Raw genomic sequence first — 18,884 nt, forward strand, 5'->3', positions numbered from 1 at the left:
GGCTAACATTAGAGGGTCTGGCTAGAAGTCAACTGTAAGTTTGAGGTAAAGAAGGTACACTAGGGCAAAGGCTAAGATGCTGTATAAAAGGACCCCTAGATACAATGGCCTAAATAAAATAGCGGTTTATTTCCCTCTCAGGGATGTCTTCAAAGTTTACTTGCAGCAACATTCACTGAGTGTTATTTAAATAGTGAAAAATTAATAACCTCAATGTCCAACAATAGCAGGATACTTAAGTAGATTGCAGTATTACTATTCAATGGAATATCATGAGCTGTTAAAAAGTCATATTGTAGAACAGTGGCTCTCACTTTCTGTGTACATTAGAATTACCTGGAGGGCTTGTCAAAATACAGCCTGCTGGGCTCACCCCCAGAGTTACTGATTCAGTAAGCATGGGGTAGTGTGTGAGAATTTGCATCTACAAGTCCTTAGGTGATGCTGATGCTGCCAGGGACCATAATTTGAGAAACACTGTGGTAGAAGAAAATTTCACAAAATGGGGAAAAGCTTATGGCATATTGTCAAGTGAAAAAAATAGGTTCCAAAAACAGTTTCCAAATAGAATTGCATTCATGATCTCATTTTGGTGGAAAATATATATGTATTTGTGTACATATAGAGGCTGTAAAGACATGCAAATTATTAACACATGGATTTACAGGTGGTCTTTTTTGTTTGCATTTATAAATTGTTTGCAAGACTTCCCTGGTGGTGCAGTGGTTAAGAATCTGTCTGCCAATGCAGGGGACATGGTTTGATCCCTGGTCGGGGAAGATTCCACATGCCGCGGAGCAACTAAGCCCATGCGCCACCACTACTGAGCCTGCACTCTAGAGCCTGTGAGCCACAACTACTGAGTCCACATGCTGCAACTATTGAAGCCCGCGTGCCTAGAGCCCATGTACCACAAAAACTGAGCCCGCATGCTGCAACTACTGAAGCCGGCACGCCTAGAGCCTGTGTTCCACAACAAGAGAAGCCACCACAATGAGAAGCCCACGCACCGCAACAAAGAGTAGCCCTCACTCACTGCAACTAGAGAAACCCCGCACACAGGAATGAAGACCCAACACAGCCAAATAAAATAAAATTTAAAAAAATTTTTAAAAATAATAAATTGTTTGCAGATGTATAACATCTGTAATAAGGGAGTTTGTTATCGTTGCTTTTAATTTTTTTATTGTGGTAAAACACACATAACATTTACCAGCTTAACCATTTTTAAGTGTATAGTTCAGTGGTATTAAATATATTCACATTGTTGCACAACCACCATCCATCTTCATAACTCTTTTCATCTTGTAAAACTGAAACTCTATGCCCATTAAATATAATTAAATATAATAATGCTCCATTATCCCCTCTCTCAGGCAACCACCATTATATTTTTGGTTTTTATGAATTTGGCTATTCTAAGTACCCCATAAAAATAGAATCATAATAATCGTAGTAAGCTGGTTTGTTATTGTTTTGAAGAAAAAGGGTTGATAACACTTGTTGGGGGAAGTGGTAACCCCAAGGTTATAAGCTTTAGAGAAAGAGAGAACAATGGCATAATGAAATAATAGAGAAGAGCAATGCGAGACCTGAATATTGGGGAAATGATGTATTCAGTTTTGGATATATACATTTTAAGGTGACTACAGCACATCTAGGTGAAGAAGAAAGCAAGAAGCTAGAGATGTGAATCTGAAGCTTGAAGAGATGTCAAAGTAGAGATACAGATACAACAATTATTCAAGAAGAAGGGGTCGCTTAATCCATTAGAGAGGATGAGTTGCCAGAGCGGGGATATGAAATAAGAAGAGCTAACAACTGTGGCCTGAATTCATTCATTCAACCACTCATGTGTCCATTCAAAAATAAATGAACTAATACTTCAGGCCCTCAAAAAACTTATGGTCTGATAAGTGAGAGATGTAAATAGCTGATTTCAATTTAAGGTTATCTTAAATGTCAAACTGAAATAGGAGGAAATAATCCACTAGTGAAAAAGAGAATACACAGACATAGGAACACTCAGTGCAAAATCGCGGAACAATGGAGAAAGAGTGTTTTCAGAAGAAAGATGTAATGAATGATAAAAAAATTTTTTTCAGAGCGGTCAAGGAAAAGAAGGGTTAAGATTTATTAAAGTAGGTTGATATTGTTGAATTGTACCTTTCCTTTGTTCCAGAAGTGGGACTGAGGGCCCATAGCTGAGGATAATGAAGCACAGGACCTCAAATGTTGCAGCCATTTTACTCAGGACTGAGGCAACAAAACCAGTCCTGCTACTACCAGACACCACCCCAACCTTCTCTCTCTTCCCAGTTCATAGGAAAAGAGAGAAGAAATAGGAGATCAGAGTCTAGTCTTGTGGTTGTGTGTTTATGGCAAGAGGCTTTTTGTTCCCCTCCCAGGGAAACATGCTTTTCCTCTATTCTCACCACCAGGTGAGATTGGAGTCACGGTGTGTGGGAAAGGGAAGCTGATTTCCTGGTTGAATGTATTCTTGAGTAGGAGACGATGTAAGCAAAGGGAAAGGAACAGAAGAGAGATGTCAAATGGGCAATGGAGGTAGGCTATGGAGTAGTCTAAACTTCCACCATTTTTCATAGCAAGAATGAGTAATTCCTGTTAGATGGGCCCTGAGGAAAGTAGCCACGATTGAACCATTTTGGCTGTACCCCACTTCAGGAAGCTATCACCAGGCCAGGGGGTGCTGGCAGTAGGAGACTATGGGATAGAGCACTGGGAGTGTGAACCAAAGAGGTCCTGGAAGTGGCAAACCCAGAGATATACTCCCATGAATATCTGGGCGCATGTGAGTGGACACCCAGAAGTAGTCCTAGAGAAATACAAACACATACCCAAGAGAGACCTTGAACTTGGATGCCTGCCACTCAGAACATCAGTTGCCAGTTAATGTTAGCCAGAGAAGCGGTGGCAACCGTCAGGGTAAGAACTTCGATCCTTCCCAGTTGGGCAGACCCTTAGCACCGCAACCATTAGCAGGGCCCAGGACAAGAGTATAAATGGCAGCTTACATACCATATATCTAAATATTTATAAGTTATAAATCAAATGAACAAAAAACTTTAAAATATGTTTCATTTTCCTACTTTGACAAATATATTTTCAAAACAGCATGGAAGGCCAGGTTACAATTTAGAAGTTTTGAAGTCCTTGGCATTTCACACCAGAATGTGGCAGCACAGGTAGAGTTGGTCTCCCAAATATGGCTCCTGGCCCACCTCCCTTCTCTTTTTGCCTTGGATTTTCCTCATTCTTCAAGGTTCCTAACATGCTCACCTCAATCTAAACATCAAATCTCTATTACCAACTGCTGTCCCTTGGCCATTTCTTAGACTCTTGGGCAAATCTCCTTGGCTCTGTGGACCCCTCTACCTGACAGGAGGAGAGGTTTCCCCAGAGTTGCCCTTGCTAGTCTGGGTTTAAGGGTGCTACTGCCCTGTCGCTCTTTCTCTCCTATTTGTACCTACACACCAAGAGGAGCTAGATCTTGAAGAGTGAAGGGAGAGGAAGAGATAAGATTTTAAAACATTTTGAGATTATAGTTTGTGGCAGAAACTGCTAGTTGCCATCCAAAGTCTATTCTCTCCTTCTTCCCTGATAGTAGAACTTCCATTTTACTTGGCAAGTTCATGCACCTACTAAAAGGCTATTTCCAGACTCCCTTCCAACTGGGCATGGCAAAGTGACTAAGTTATGGCCAAAGAAACATAAGAGAAATGTTATGCAGGCTGCTTAAAATTGGAGACTGCTTAAAAGGCTCTGATTCAGATGGGAAGTGGGCCCTTTTGTTTTCCCTTCCTCCTTACTGTTTTCTGAAATGCTGAAGCTTCAGTAGCCATCTTGGACTATAAGATAATCTTGAAGGTAGATGTATTTGCATGGTAGGGTATAATGACAGAGCCTGAGTCTCGGATGACAGTGGAACTCCCATGTCAACTGTGCGTGGCCTACCTCTGGACTGTTTTTAAACATGAAAGAAATAAATTTCTATGTTGTTTAACCATAGTTATTTTAGGTTTTCTGTGATTTCAGTCAAACCTACTCTTGATTCAAAGTTTTAAACTAGACTGGACTTTATTAACCAGAAAATTATGGGCTCTACTTAAGATGCAATACAAGAACAAGAAAGGACAATTTAATATAACATTGTTGAAAGTAGTGATTGGACAATACATAAGTCAAACAGTAGGGGCCCTCTGTGAATATAGCTTCATTAGAATGGTGGGGGCATAAATCTGATTTCAAGAGATGAAAAAATTAATGGCTAATGAAAAAATTGAAATAAGTTTGAATTCTACCAAAAGTTTGACAGATTAAAGGAAGAGAGAGAAGATGAGGTCTGAAAGATGGTCTGAAAGAAGCATATGGCATAGCTAGATAGAACTGAGAAATATAGCTATGATGGATGGAGGGCTGAAGAAGTAAAACTTGGAAAAACCATGGAGCAAAGTCCTGGAGGAAGCCAGAAAGAGAAGGGAAGAATGAATGATGGGGAATTATGGAATATTTTGATGTAGAGAAGAAGGAGATCTTGATTTTCTCCTTAAAGTAGACGTAAGGTCCGCTGCTAAGAATTGGAAGGCAAGGAAGGATGGGAGTTCAAAGACATGAGAATGTGGAAAAGGTTTGGAACAGCCCCATACTGTGGCTAAGAAAGAGCTAGAACTTTCAAATAAGACTTCAATAGTAAAAGGAGCTACCATTTGTGATGCCTACTGTATGCTGGTTGTTATGCTAGTACGTACATACACCACCAGACTAAAGATGAAAAATCTTTCCAGTTTGCTGCTTATCTCTATAACTACTCCTTCTCAGTCTTTTTTTGTGGGATGCTCTTCTCTACTCTTTGTTTAAATATTGGTGGTCCTCAGGGTTTCATTCTTAGCCCTTTTCTCTTCTTATTTCCCCTGGGTAATCTTTATCTCTCCCATGATTGCTCTTGCCATCTGACTCCCAAGTCTATATCTACAACCCAGATCCTTCCCTCCTACACCCAGAGCACCAGATTCATTTATCCAACTGCCTATAGGACATTTAATTTGGAAGTTCCACAGCCACTTTAAACTGCATATGTCTAAAACCTGCATTCATCATTTCCTCCAAACCCATTTTTCCTGCTGAGTTCCCTATTCTGAACTTATAGAATAATCTTAAGAGTAGAGACTGGGGAACCCGACAGCCTGGATTCAATTCTCACCTCACATTAACTGTGTGACCTTGAACAAATTACTGGACCTCTGTGCCTCAGCTTCCTCATATGTGAAATGGGGATGATAAAAATAATACTTCACAGGGTTGTTGAACAGATTAATGAGTTAATATACTTAAACGACTTGGATCAGTGCCCGGCACATGGTAAGGCCATGTAAGTGTTTGTTATTATGGTTGGCAAAATAAGAGAACTTGGACATCATCTGTGACTGTTTCTCATTCTCACATTCCACCATTCACCAACTCCTATTGATTCAATCTCCTAATATCTCTTATCCCTCACTGACACCACCTTAGCTTAATGCCCAAGATCAAGGGTCAGTAAATTTTTAAAGTAAGAGGCCAGCTAGGAACTTCCCTTGTGGCCCAGTGGGTAAGACTCCACGCTCCCAATGCAGGGGGCCCGGGTTCAATCCCTGGTCAGGAAACTAGATCCCACATGCATGCTGCAACTAAGAGTTCACATGCCGCAACTAAGTCCGCATGCTGCAACTAAAAGATCCTGTATGCTGCAATTAAGACCCAGTGCAGCCCCCCCTCCCCCCCCAAAAAGAGGCCAGCTAGTAAATATTTCAGGCTTTGCAGGTCACAACTACTCAAATCTCCTGTAGCAGTGCAAAAGATACTGTAGACAATTCATAAATGATTGAGTGTGGCTGTGTTCCAACAAGACTGTATTTATGGACACTGAAATTTGAATTTCATATAAATTTCATGTGTCATAAAATATTATTATTATTTTAAAAAATTTAAAAGAGTAAAAAAATTCTTAACTTGTAGGCCATACAAAAATAGGTCTTTGGCCTTCAGACTGTAATTGACGACCCCTGGGCAAGATCATCTTTTGGTGAAATACTGCAGTGGCTTCTTAATTGGTCTCTCAGCTTCTAATCTTGCACCTGCATCCAAAATCTATTTTCTATGATGTCCCATTACTCTTAGGATGACTCTTATAATGTCCATAAAATCCTTCATATCTCATAACTTTTCCTCTTATAATATATATGTTTTAGCCCTACTCAACTACATGAAATTTCCCAAATAGGAAAGCTTCTTCCTCTAAGCCTTACTACATTCTCTTCCTTCTGCCTAGAGACTCTTCCTGCCCTTCCCCTGCTTCTCCTACTTGTCCTTCAGGTCACATTTTATATATCACTTCCTCTATATTTTCCTGAGTTTTGATGTCTGGTTAGGTGTCCCTTCTCATGTTTTTACAGCACCATATTGAAATACTTGTCTCATTGTGTTATAACTGTATGTCCATTTCTGTCTTAGCTGGTAGACTGGAACTCCTTGAGACTGTTTTTTCACCTGTGTACCCATAGTGCCTGTGTTAGAAACACATTTGATGAATATATGACTCTCCATGGTAACCCTTCAAGGAAAGTATTTTTATCCCCATTCTACAGTTGAGAAAACTAAGGCTCAGAAAGCTTGAATATTTTCCCCAAATCTACATAGTAAGTATTGGAATAAAGATTTGTTCACACTAATTCCACTACTCCATGCTACCTCCCAAAGCTCAGGAATAACAAGAAGGACAACATGGTCCACGAAGTCTATTTTGTTCAACTTCAGGTTAGAAATATTTTTTAAACCATTTTTTAAAGTTGAAATATAGTTAATTTACAACGTTGTGTTAGTTTCAGGTGTACAGCAAATATATATATATATATATATATATATATATATCAGGTTAGAAATCTTCATTCTTAGCTTGTAGTCTGTCTCTGAGTTGCAAATACCATGCTTTTCTAGTTTTATAGAGAAATAATTGACCCATATGACTGTATAAGTTTAAAGCATACAGCATGATGGTTTGATATACATGTATTACAAAATGATTACAATAGGTTCAGCTATCATTCATCTTCTCATATGGATACAATGAGAAGAAAATAACAAAAAGAAAAAAGGAAATATTTTCTCCCTGTGATGAAAAATCTTGGGGTTTACTCTCTTAGTAACTTTCCTGTTTATCACATATCAGCGTTATAGTCATCATGTTGTACATTACATCCCTAGTACTTATTTATCTTATATCTGAAAGTTTGTACATTTTTTTTCTTTTTTGGCTGTATGCAGGCCTCTCACTGCTGTGGCCTCTCCCGTTGCGGAGCACAGGCTCCGGAAGCGCAGGCTCAGCGGCCATGGCTCATGGGCCCAGCCACTCCGCGGCATGTGGGATCTTCCCAGACCAGGGCACGAACCCGTGTCCGCTGCATTGGCAGGCGGACTCTCAACCACTGCGCCACCAGGGAAGCCCTAAAAGTTTGTACCTTTTGACCACCTTTCTCCAATACTTCCTTCCATCACCCATCACCTCTAGTACCACAAGTCTGATCTCTTTTTCTATGAGTTCGTTTGTTTTTATTTTCAGAAATTCCACATATAAATGAGATCATATAGTATTTGTCTCTCTCTGACTTATTTCACTTAGCACAATGCCTTCAGGGTTTAACCATGTTGTCACAAATGGTAGGATTTCCTTGTTTTTTTTTTAATGGCTGAATAATATTGCATCGTATACATAGGCCACAACTTCTTTATCCATTTATCCATGGATGGACACTTAGGTTGTTTCCACGTCTTGGCTATTGTAATTAAAGCTGCAGTGAACATGTAGGTGCAGTTATCTTTTTGAGCTAGTGTTTTCATTTCCTTTGGATATATTCCCAGAAGTGGGATTGCTGGATCATATGGTAGTTCTAATTTTAATTTTTTGAGGATCCTCCATATTGTTTTCCACAGTGGCTGTACAAATTTAGAATTCTACCACCAGTGCATCAGGGTTTCCTTTTTTCCCCACATCCACACCAGCATTTGTTATCTCTCATCTTTTTGTTGATGGTCATTCTAACAGATGTGAGGTGATATCTCATTGTGGTTTCAATTTGCATTTCTCTGACTAGTGATGTTGAGCATCTTTTCATGTACCTCTTGGCTTTCTGTATATCTTCTTTGGAGAAATATCTATTCAGGTTCTTTGACCATTTTTGAATTGGATTTTTTTCTATTGTGCTATATGAGTTCTTTTTATATTTTGGATATTAACCCCTTATCAGATATATGGTTTGCAAATACTTTTTCCCATTCCACAGGTTGTCTTTTCACTTTATGATGGTTTTTTCTTCTGTGCAGAGCTTTTTAGTTTGATATAGTCCCACTTGTTTATTTATTTTTATTATTTTTAATATTTATTTATTTATTTATTTTTGGCTTAGTCGGGTCTTAGTTGTGTTAGGCGGAATCTTTCATTGCGGCACGCAGGCTCTTTGTTGCAGCGTGCGGGCTTCTCTCTAGTTGTGGCACGTGGGCTCCAGAGCGCATGGGCTCCAGAGGGCATGGTCTCTGTAGCTGTGGCCCATGGGCTTAGTTGCCCTGTGGCATGTGGGATCTTAGTTCTCTGACCAGGGATCGAACCTGCGTCTCCTGCATTGGAGGATGGATTCTTAACCACTGGATCACCAAGGAAGTCCTCCCACTTGTTTATTTTTGATTTTGTTGCATGTGACTTAAATGTCATATCCAAAAAATCATTGCTAAGACTCATGTCAAGGAGCTTTCTTCCTATGTTTTCTTCTAGGAGCTTCATGAGTTCTGGTCTTACATTTAAGTCTTTAATCCATTTTGAGTTAATCTTTTTTTTAAAGGTTTACTTCCAGTGAGGATTTTACTTTTATTTTATTTTTTTAGATGTTGGGAGTAGGAGTTTATTAATTTATTTATTTTTGCTGTGTTGGGTCTTCGTTTCTGTGCAAGGGCTTTCTCTAGTTGTGGCAAGCGGGGGCCACTCTTCATTGCGGTACGCAGGCCTCTCACTATCGCAGCCTCTCTTGTTACGGAGCACAGGCTCCAGATGCGCGGGCTCAGTAGCTGTGGCTCACGGGTCCAGTTGCTCTGCGGCATGTGGGATCTTCCCAGACCAGGACTCAAACCCGTGTCCCCTGCATTAGCAGGCAGACTCTCAACCACTGCGCCACCAGGGAAGGCCCATTTTGAGTTAATTTTTGTTAAGTGTTGTAAGATATGGGTTCAGTTTCATTCTTTCACATGTGAATATCCAGTTATCTCAGCACCATTTGTTGAAGAGACTTGTCTTTTCTCTACTGAGTATTCTTGGCTCCCTTGTCAAATATTAGTTGGCCATATATGCTTAGGTTTATTTCTTGGCTCTCAATTCTGTTCCATTCGTCTATTTGTCTGTTTTTATGCCAGTGCCATAGTGTTTTGATGACTATAGCTTTATAGCACAGCTTGAAATCAGGAAGTGTGATGCCTTCTGCTTTGTTCTTCTTCCTCAAGAGTTCTTTGGCTCATTGGGGTCTTTCGTGGTTCAAAGACCATTTTTTAAGCCTTTATTGTCCAGGAGTGTCTACTAAGATATCTTTACAGATCCTATTTTATCCAAGAGGTATACCCTTTTGGAAACCATTTTTGCAATCCCTTTTTCTGTCCCTAAGCAGTTCCTGCTCTCATTTCACATAGCAGTGATTCCAAACTCTCATCACTCTCTTGATGAACTTTTCTCACTACCTTCCCTAACAGTAAAATTTTGAACAGTCAAATTTAGGACTGAGACTCCTTTAGTCCTACCTTCTTGACTCAACTTGCTTGAGCAGAGAACTCTCTCAGTCATGTAGTGCTGAACCCTGTAGAGTAAGTTGGTGGCCCTGAGACTAGCAACCTTCAGGTAGTACCATAGGCCATATGGAACAGGTGGGAATTGTAAAGAGATACAAATTGTCCTAAGACAAATAGGGATCTTAGATAATGGCCACATAGACAGCCCCCAGGGACAAACAGGCTGTATTCCAAAAATTCAATTTTAAATTGACTGTTTGGAATGCAGAACACATTTTCTCTTAGAAACAATGCTGTGAATAATTGCAGTTATTTTCCCAGGAAAGTCTACACAAGCTTGTTTAACCCATAGTGTAACAGAAATATCTACTAAGATACTTTAGATTTGCATCAAGTGCATCCCTAAATCCTTACCACTCTGAATTATAAATTAGCTGTTTACATAGCTGCCACTGCAACTGGACTGTGAACTCTTTGAGGGCTGGAAACTGTTGAATTATTCATTTTTGTATTCTGAATGCCTGGCATATAACTGGCAATAAATGTTGGTTGCATAAATGAATGGACAAATTTAATAGGCATTTGAATAGTGTTGAAAGTGTCTTAAGGAATAAAAACAGTAACATTTAGTAGGTACCTTAGTATGTGTCTGGCACTCTGCTAGGCGGATGAACAACAAAGCAGCTGCTTTATCTGGGCTGGAGTTAGGGATGAAAAAGCTGAAGGCAATTTTAATATTTGAGATATAAAATAAATAGGTGCTAGACTTGCTAAATAAATGTTTTGGATGAAATGAATGGATATATGTATGGATTTAGAAAAGAATTCATTGAAAAAATATCAACAGGAATTGATAGGCAAAGGGATATGGTTCTTTTGAGGGGCACCTTTTGAGGAGGAGGTCGGAAAGAAGAGGATTGGTTTGGATTAGGTCCTCGTTTAAGTTCATCTGGTTTGCTGTTCCCCATAAAGAGGTATTTGCTCTGGCCAGTCTTCAAAGATTTGTTGGAAGTTAGATTAAGCTATTATCACTCTCCATAGATTGAGGTTAATTGGATTGATTTCTTTCCAGATGACAATAGATTAAGCACTTGTTAAAATTTGGTAGGGATGATGTCTTAGTGAGCCTGGGCAGCTATAACACAATACCATAAACTGAAACTGAGCCGCTTAGACAATAAATATTTATTTCTGCAATTCTGGATGCTGAAAGTGTGAGTCAAGGTGCCAGCATGATCACCTGGTGAGGGCCCTCTTTTGGGCTGAAGATGATTGACTTCTTGTTGTATCCTTAGATGGCAGAGAGAGTGAGAGCTCTCTTGGGGTCCTTTTTATAACGGCACTAATCCCATTCTTAAGGGTTCTACCCACATGACCTAATTATCTCCCAAAGCCCCACCTTGTAATACTATCATATTGGAGGTTAAGATTTCTATATACATATAGGGACTTCCCTGGCGGTCCAGTGGTTAAGACTGTACTTCCACTGCAGGGGCACAGGTTCAATCCCTGGTCAGGGAACTAAGATCCCGTATGCCAAGGGACGCGGACAAAAAAAAAAAGATTTCTACATATAAATTTGGGTTGGTGGGGACACAGACAACAGATGGTTATAATAGCAAAGGCACTGGAGTGGAGACCCTAGGTAGTGAGGGAGAATGCAACCAGGGAAGAGGGAACATTATTTCTAGGTAGATTTTGGTGTAGAAAGAAGAAGGAGGGGGCAGAGGAAGGAGAGTGAAAGAGGAAGAGAAAAGAAGGTAAACAACTATTTCACAATTTTGTAAAGGGCTTAACCCCTCAGAAAATCCCTTTGAGTTGCTGCCAGCCTGATCTTTGTTCTTTGAAAGTATAACTACAACTACTTCGGCATTTATTTTATTATCCCCAAAGTGCTAGAGTACAATCAATAAATACTTGTTGATTGATTATTCTGAGTGTTTCAAATCAATCCACACTTCTTGTTTTATTAAGGATCTTAGAATTGATGTTGATCTAGCTGATGTAAGAACCGTCTTTAAATTTGTAAGACATTTTATGTCTTTCCCCAAGGAGAAGCCAACATGTGTCCATGCCTATTATTCACCACACACTGTACTGGGGTGTTTACTTACATTATCGCGTTTCTAGTAATTCACCATTACTTTATTTTTTTAAATTTTTACTATTTTTTTAATCTTTTGGCCACGCTGTGGCATGTGGGATCTTAGTTCCCTGACCAGGGATCGAACCCGTGCCCCCTGCATTGGAAGCGTAGAGTCTTAACCACTGGACTGCCAGGGAAGTCCCTGTCATTATTTTAACAATTACCGAGTACCTGTTATATGTCAAACCCTGTGCTAGGCAATGACGATAAAAGGCAAAGAGGGAGAAGAGCAGAAAACAGTTATAGTATAATAGGGAGAAGACAGGGCTAAACCAACAACTGCCACTTAGTGTGATAAGTGCAATGATAGAGGTAAGCACATGGAAATCTTGGAAGACAGAAAGGGAAGCTTTAATTCAAAATGGGTAGGAAAGACGATAATAAGAAGGAAACAAGTATTTGTTGTTTCTCTGAAATGAAAATTCAACTGAGTGCCAAGAGAAGCCTAAGGAGCCATGACTAAATGTGATGTGCTATCCTGGATGGGATCCTGGATCAGGAAAAGGACATTAGGGAACAACTGAACAAATATGAATAAAATATGGATTTTAGTTAATAATAATGTATTCCTATTGGTTCATTAATTGTGACAAATGTACCACACTAAGGTAAGATGTTAGTAATAGGGGAAATTGGGTGACGAGAACTGTCTGTACTATCTGTGCAATAATTCTGTAATTTCAAACCTATTCTAAAATAAAAAGTTAAAAAATTTTTTTAAACTGGCATTTCATATTATTGTTAGATCTGGCAACTTTAACACTTTTACTTCTGAATAATAATTAAACACAAACTATGAAAAAAATTACCCTAGGTTGATAGTTTAAGGAATTTGAGTTATGTATGATTTCTCCTATTTGATCCAAGCACTTTTTTTATATAAACCGTTCTTTTGTTTTCTTTTTAGGCAAACCTCAAGTGAGCGAATAGTTACTAGACAGGGAGTATACTTCAGTGTGGAGAGGCTTTGCCTCTAAGTGCCATAGTCTATCACCTGTTGCAACCAATTTCAGAAGCTATAAAAGAACTGTCTCCTCTCTCTCTGTCTCTCTTTCACACACGAACCATCAATAGAATTAATCTTAATTTGATGTGCACATCTCAAGAGATTTTAAAAAGTTAGTTTATGAGAAAATCAGCAATGTTAAGGGCCTGCAAGTAATCACTTGCCTAGGGTGACTGCTAATTTATACTGTCTGAATGGAAACAGTGCTGATTATTTTACTCTCTGTGTTGGTCCTCTGGGGAAGAACAACCTGTGTGTTGTAGAACTTAAGAGTCTGGAATAGAAATAGAACTGTATATTATAACAGTTTTATCTGAAAGTGAACTTAGAACTAAGATCTCTTATTAAAAAAAATGATGAGGCTTTTAAAAAAGAGTGAATTTTATAGACTGTCATTTTCTAGATAAATGACGACCAAATATATTTTGCACAGCTTTGTTCGTTTTACAAAACTAGGAAAATAATTATTTTTGCTTAATACATACTGATAATATGCTAGGACTTGTAAAGAAAATAAACCTATTCTCAAATGGTAATAAAAATTATATATCAGAGGTTACATGGGTTGCCTTATCTTAACTCTTCATTTCTACTCTAAGTGGCAAGCCTCTAAAACTAACAGGTATTTGTGCCGCTAAAGATTTACATACGTCATAAATCTTACTTTGCAAACGTGTAGAGCATTTACTATGGGCAAAAAATTATGCTGAAGAGCTCTGGTGTATCCAGAGATAATGATTCCTACGCTGTTTCTATTTTTAAAGAAGGTTTTGTCCTTTTGGAGGGGAGGGGAATCAGACGTTAATTTAGGCTTTGTTTATTTATATCTCAGTGTCCTTGGTCTCCTACAAAAACACAAGGCCAAAACTTGTTTAAAAAAAAGATAATACTTTCAAGGATTTGGGTTCTAAAGCAGGACCATAGGTTCTTTAAGAGATCTGTTCACACAGAGGGGCTAGGTCTGTTAAAGGAGCTAAAATAGAGGTTCGTTTTGTTTTTAAATTGCACTCTGTTCTCGTGGAGAGCTCTGTGCAGTCCCGGCCGGTGCCCCTGGAAGGTCGGGCTGTCCGCGTCAGTCGGACTCCAAGGACCAGAGGCCGCAGGAAGAGCCCGCTCGGACGGGCGGGAGAGGCAGGTGGGTCCGGGCACCGCCGCTTCAGACGGCCTGCCCGGGCCTCAGAGGCCTCAGGCTGCCGTCGACGCGGGCCGCGGCCCCAACCAAAACCCTGAAGCTCGAACGCCCGCTGGGCGTACAGCCACGTCACTCGTCGCCTCCCTTCTGGGCTGGGCGAGTGTCGGGGCGACAGCGCCCATTCCGCGGCCGGGAAGCGCGGTTCCAGGAGAAAGGCCGCGAGGGCGGAGCTTCGGGCGGTGCGGGGCTTCCTCCTCACTTCGCGGTCAGCCAGGGCGAGGAAAGGCCGCGTTGCGCCAGCGCAGAGAGCCACATGGCGCGACCCAGCAGGGCCTCCGCGTTGGCGGACACCGACGAAGCAGTGTAGTGCGAGAAGCCTACAGCTCACACTGGGGAAAGATGGGTCAACTAACGAATGTTTCACCACAACCCACACGCCTAAGAGGGAATTTGAGAGCGCATGGGGGAGGGGCGGAAAGAGCAGGCGGCTCGCCGGGAGCATGCTCTGTACAGAGAGCCGTAAGTGGAGAGCCAGGCATGCGCAATGAGCTCAGGGTGGGTTGGCAGTGGGGAGGGGCTGGCGTGAGCGGGCTGATGTGTTTATCCGGTTTTCTGGGTGGGCGGTCAAAGCGCACGCGTAAGGGTGAAAGGCGGTGGAGCTGGGTAGTGGAGTGCGCATGCGCAGAGCGAGCCGGTAGCTCTGGGAGGGCGTGGAGGGGGCTCTTAGAGGAGAAGCAGGGGAAAAGGGAAGCGAAGGGAAAGCAAAGGGCGGGGGGAGGGGTGAGAGTGTGGTCTGCGCATGCGTGCGAGCGCTAGCGACGACGGCGGCGGGGGAGTCTCGGGGATGACAGTGGCTTTGCCCGTTGGGGTAACGGTCGTCGTCGCCGGCAGGGTCTGAGGCGCCGCACAGCCCGCGGGATACATTAAGGCCGCAGCAGCCCGGGCCCTACCGAGCTAGAGTGGCGCGTGGAGTCGGGGTGAGGGCGGCGAGGCACGGGGGGAGGGGCCTGCGGCGGGGCCTTGCTGTGTGCGCTGGGCGGCGGCGGGGCCTGTCGGTGTGAGCGCTCGCCTCAGCCTGTGCCGCGGCCGGGTGGGCGCCGTGGGCGGCGGCGACCGTGGTGCTTGGCGGAGGAGGCGTCCGTGTGTGCCGCGCGGAGAAGATGGCCGGGCAGTGAGGGGGCGGCGCTTGCGCCTGGTGACCTCGGAGTAAGCGACTGAGCAGCTAGGGCCGCTGCCGCGGCCCGGCCGGGCCTGCTCCCCGCCCTCTCCCGCCGCCGCCGGCCCGCGCACTTCCTCCCCGGCCCTCCCCTCTCGGGCGGGGGCCTCTCCTGTCCGCTTCGCCACCTCAGGGAACTGCCGGGCTGTAATCGCCGGGGCGGAGAGCCAGGCGTGTCCGATATGGAGAGAGCGGCGGCGGCCTCCGCCAGCCGCAGCAGCCACGTTCGCCGCCGCCGCGGCTCGGTGCACTAGATCGAGGAATCCGACGACCTCACCGCAGTCCTTGCCGTCGCCGCTGCCTCTGCGCCGGGCGCTGTGATGGAGTAAGGGCCCTGCAGCCCGTGAGAAGCGTGCCCGCCCCTGCACCGGGCCGGGGCCTGCTCCCGCGACCGCCCAGCTCGACCACAGGAGGTGCCTTCGCGTCCCGAGATGCAGCTCGAACGCAGGCCGCCCGCCGAGCCGCGGGGCTAGACTGAGCGCCGAAGCCGCCGCGTTCTGCGCCCCGCGGCCGCTCGGGACAAACTCGAACGCTGGTTTCTCTCTCTTTTTTTTTTTTTCCCCTTGGTCTGCAAATCTCAGGGACGGAGGAGGGGCACCAAGGCCCCATGTGTGGGAGGACTGCTACGGCTCTACAAACTTGTACGGATTTTGGTTACAACTTTGGCCAGTGGTTCTCCCCCGATTTCCTCCGAATTGTTGCAAATTCGCCATTGTTTCCTGGCTGCTTACAAAGTTGGATCCGGAATTTCTCTTCAACCGAGAGCCAACAGTGTCGAAGTGTCTGCAATGAACCCCGTGAATGCTACTGCTCTCTACATTTCCGCGAGCCGCCTAGTGCTCAACTACGACCCCGGAGACCCCAAGGCGTTTACAGAGATTAACAGGCTCTTGCCTTACTTCCGACAGTCCCTCTCGTGCTGCGTTTGCGGTGAGACGCTTTTTATTGTTCCCCTTTCAGTGCTTGTTTTAAAAAAAACTCAGGGCGATGGTAGCAGAAACGGTTTGACGGAGGGGTAGTTTGTATTAAACTTTTATTATTTGTGCGGTAGTTTGCGGTCTTTAGTTTTGAAACTCGGCAGAGGACTTTTTTCCGGCATTTCAGAAAGACAGAGCCCTTCCAAACCGCTCTGTACAGCGGCCTCGTTCAAAACTCTTAAATTCGCCTTGGGTCATTTCTGGTGTTTTTTTTTTTTTTAAAGAGGTGAAATATGCATCTGTGTCGCTGTCCCTCTTCTTTTTTTTTTTTTTTTTTTAAAGCTTTTGATACCAAAGCTGACTTAATACCTACTTTGTTTAAACGTGGTTAAACCTGGTTAAAACACCTACATGTGGCGTGTTTGCATTTCCCCAAACGTGTTGTGTGTGGGTGGTGGTATAGCCGGTGAAGTCGCTGCAGAACTTTTTCCCCCGGGTTCTTCTAATGCTTTGACAGTTTGACGATAAACAGTGAGCCAGGGCAGACTGATGGTTCAGTGTATTTTAGCTGGTGGGATTTTTTACAGGATTACGTTTTTTGGTGGTTTTACTATATTGTGCCCTGGTAGAGGGTTATTTTCGGTGTTTTTGTTCAAGAGGTATTACTTTGTGCTGGGCAGGATATTTTCAAGTTATTTTTGAGAGATGAAGATATGCTAAATTGTCTAATAAATCCATGTCTCAAAAGTGATAATAATTTGTGATTATTATCTCAGTGATTAATTGTATGCGTATAATAATAATTTATTTTTGAAAAAACTTAGACTGAAAACATTAACATAAAGGAAAGGGCAACTGGCAAAACCAAAACAGTAATACTCCACTTCATATTCTTACTTCGCCAAAACTTTTGAGGTTTTGTTGGTCCACTTACTTGTTTAGTCAGAATTTGAGAAATTCAGGCATTTCAGCTTTATCTTAAGAGAAATTTTGCGACTGTAGTGGCTGAAGGGAGAAATGGTATTCATTTGAGATTCTTTCAGCATTTTCCGTATAGCTTTGGGGCAAAGCCCTGAGGGGTACAGAAGAGGTGAAGAGTGTTTTTTTTGCACATCGTGTTCTTAATCTCATAAACATTTAAGTAACTCTTACAAGCGATTAAGTGCTACACTGACTGGTAACTGACACTTAACACCTTTATAGAGAAGCAGTTGCCCTGGTAAATCACTTAATTGCCCTGGGCCTCAGTTTCTTAACATGTAAAATGAGAGCTTTGGGCTAGATTCAAAGCTTCTTTTCCGCTTACATTTTACAAATATAGTATAAGAATTTGCTTAGTTTCAGGGAACTCCGCCACCCCACTCTCACTTTTTTTTTTTAATGGAGTGCTTTTTTTTTTTAATGTCTTCATAGCTTTTGATAGTTTGTGGAATGAGGAGATGGGGCTACTATAACTTCTTTCAATACAAACCTTTCTTTTGGTGGGGGAATTGCTACTGTGGTGATGTAGAGGGCATAGACCAGCCCATCCTGGCCTGCTAGAACTGCAGTAGAGAGTGATGTCAGTATCCAGGTAACACTTGAAGATCTGGTAGTTCTGCTTTTTACATGGTGGATGGGACTTAGCTCTCAAAGAGGGAAATGTTAGTTTTGCAGATGCTTGGAATTTTAAGTTATCAGTAGCTTCAGGACAGTTGTGGTCTAATTGAACATTTTCCAAGAATCTAACCTGCATTTTAAAAACTGATATTAAAGATAAAGCTACATTAGAAAGTCCAACTGTAGCTTTTTTTTTTTTTTAAATCAGTCTTGACAACTCAAAGGAATTTTTGTGACATTGGGGCTTTTAATTATTCCTTCTTGTTCAAGCCTCTCTTCCCCACCATCCTATGCAAAAGATTTATGGGTTCTACTTCTCCCTTATAATTGAGTAGCTGGCATAAAATTTCAGCAATATGGATGTAGGTTCAGTTTTTTCCCCTCATCTCTTTGGACATAAGTCTGTGGTTATGAAGAGATGGGGGAAAAAACCCAGTTATTTGAATTCAGATCCAACAGTTTTCATCTTTGTGTCAGATACTGTCCTGGACTCTTTTTCCTAGCTGGAAAGCATAAACTCCTTCCAGTTAATAGGGCATGTGCAGTCTTATTTCATTAGGATAATAGATATGTAAAAGTTAAGTTTTAATCCTATCTTGGCGCTGTAAATAGGGAGTTTGTTTCAACAGGTCCTCCAGTGTCTGACCCAAACCTCCCCTTTCAGCTTTGTATTTAACTGCCCTCTTAATTTCTAATAATTTCTCAGCTTCAGTCAGTTTGATATTTTTGTCTTTTTGAACATACATGCCTTATGTCTTCCTTCTCTTTTCCCCACCTTTGCTCTTTGAAGTTCCTTCTGCCTAAAATATATTCTTTCTGTGTATGGTCTAACTCATCAACTCCCTCCCTCCCTCAGTGAATTCTTTGTTCTGTCACAGGTGCTTTTAACTCTTTCAAATTATTCTATCTTAGGGAAAATACTATTTTTTTGTACATTTCTGTGTTCCTTCTGCCTCATTCTCTCCTGTTCAGTGAATAGCATGTAGGTGTTTATGACAGACTCAGAGAAAGAAAGTGAGAGGAGGTGAGGGAGGGAAAAAGGGTCTATG

The 18,884-nt window shown here is 42.2% G+C and overlaps 1 protein-coding gene across 1 annotated transcript in view; it reads left to right on the forward strand.

Annotated features, from left to right (window-relative positions):
* Positions 1 to 15,931: 15,931 nt before the first annotated feature.
* The window catches only part of MSL2 (MSL complex subunit 2), a 36,248-nt gene continuing 33,295 nt past the window's right edge, over positions 15,932 to 18,884 (forward strand). Inside the window, exon 1 of the mRNA XM_033855368.2 lies at positions 15,932 to 16,249. Coding sequence (XP_033711259.1) covers positions 16,108 to 16,249 — 142 coding nt within the window. The 5' untranslated portion in view covers positions 15,932 to 16,107. The remainder of the gene's footprint in view (positions 16,250 to 18,884) is intronic.

The sequence above is a fragment of the Tursiops truncatus genome, chromosome 4, assembly GCF_011762595.2.
Source record: "Tursiops truncatus isolate mTurTru1 chromosome 4, mTurTru1.mat.Y, whole genome shotgun sequence".
Classification (NCBI taxonomy): Eukaryota; Metazoa; Chordata; class Mammalia; order Artiodactyla; family Delphinidae; genus Tursiops; species Tursiops truncatus.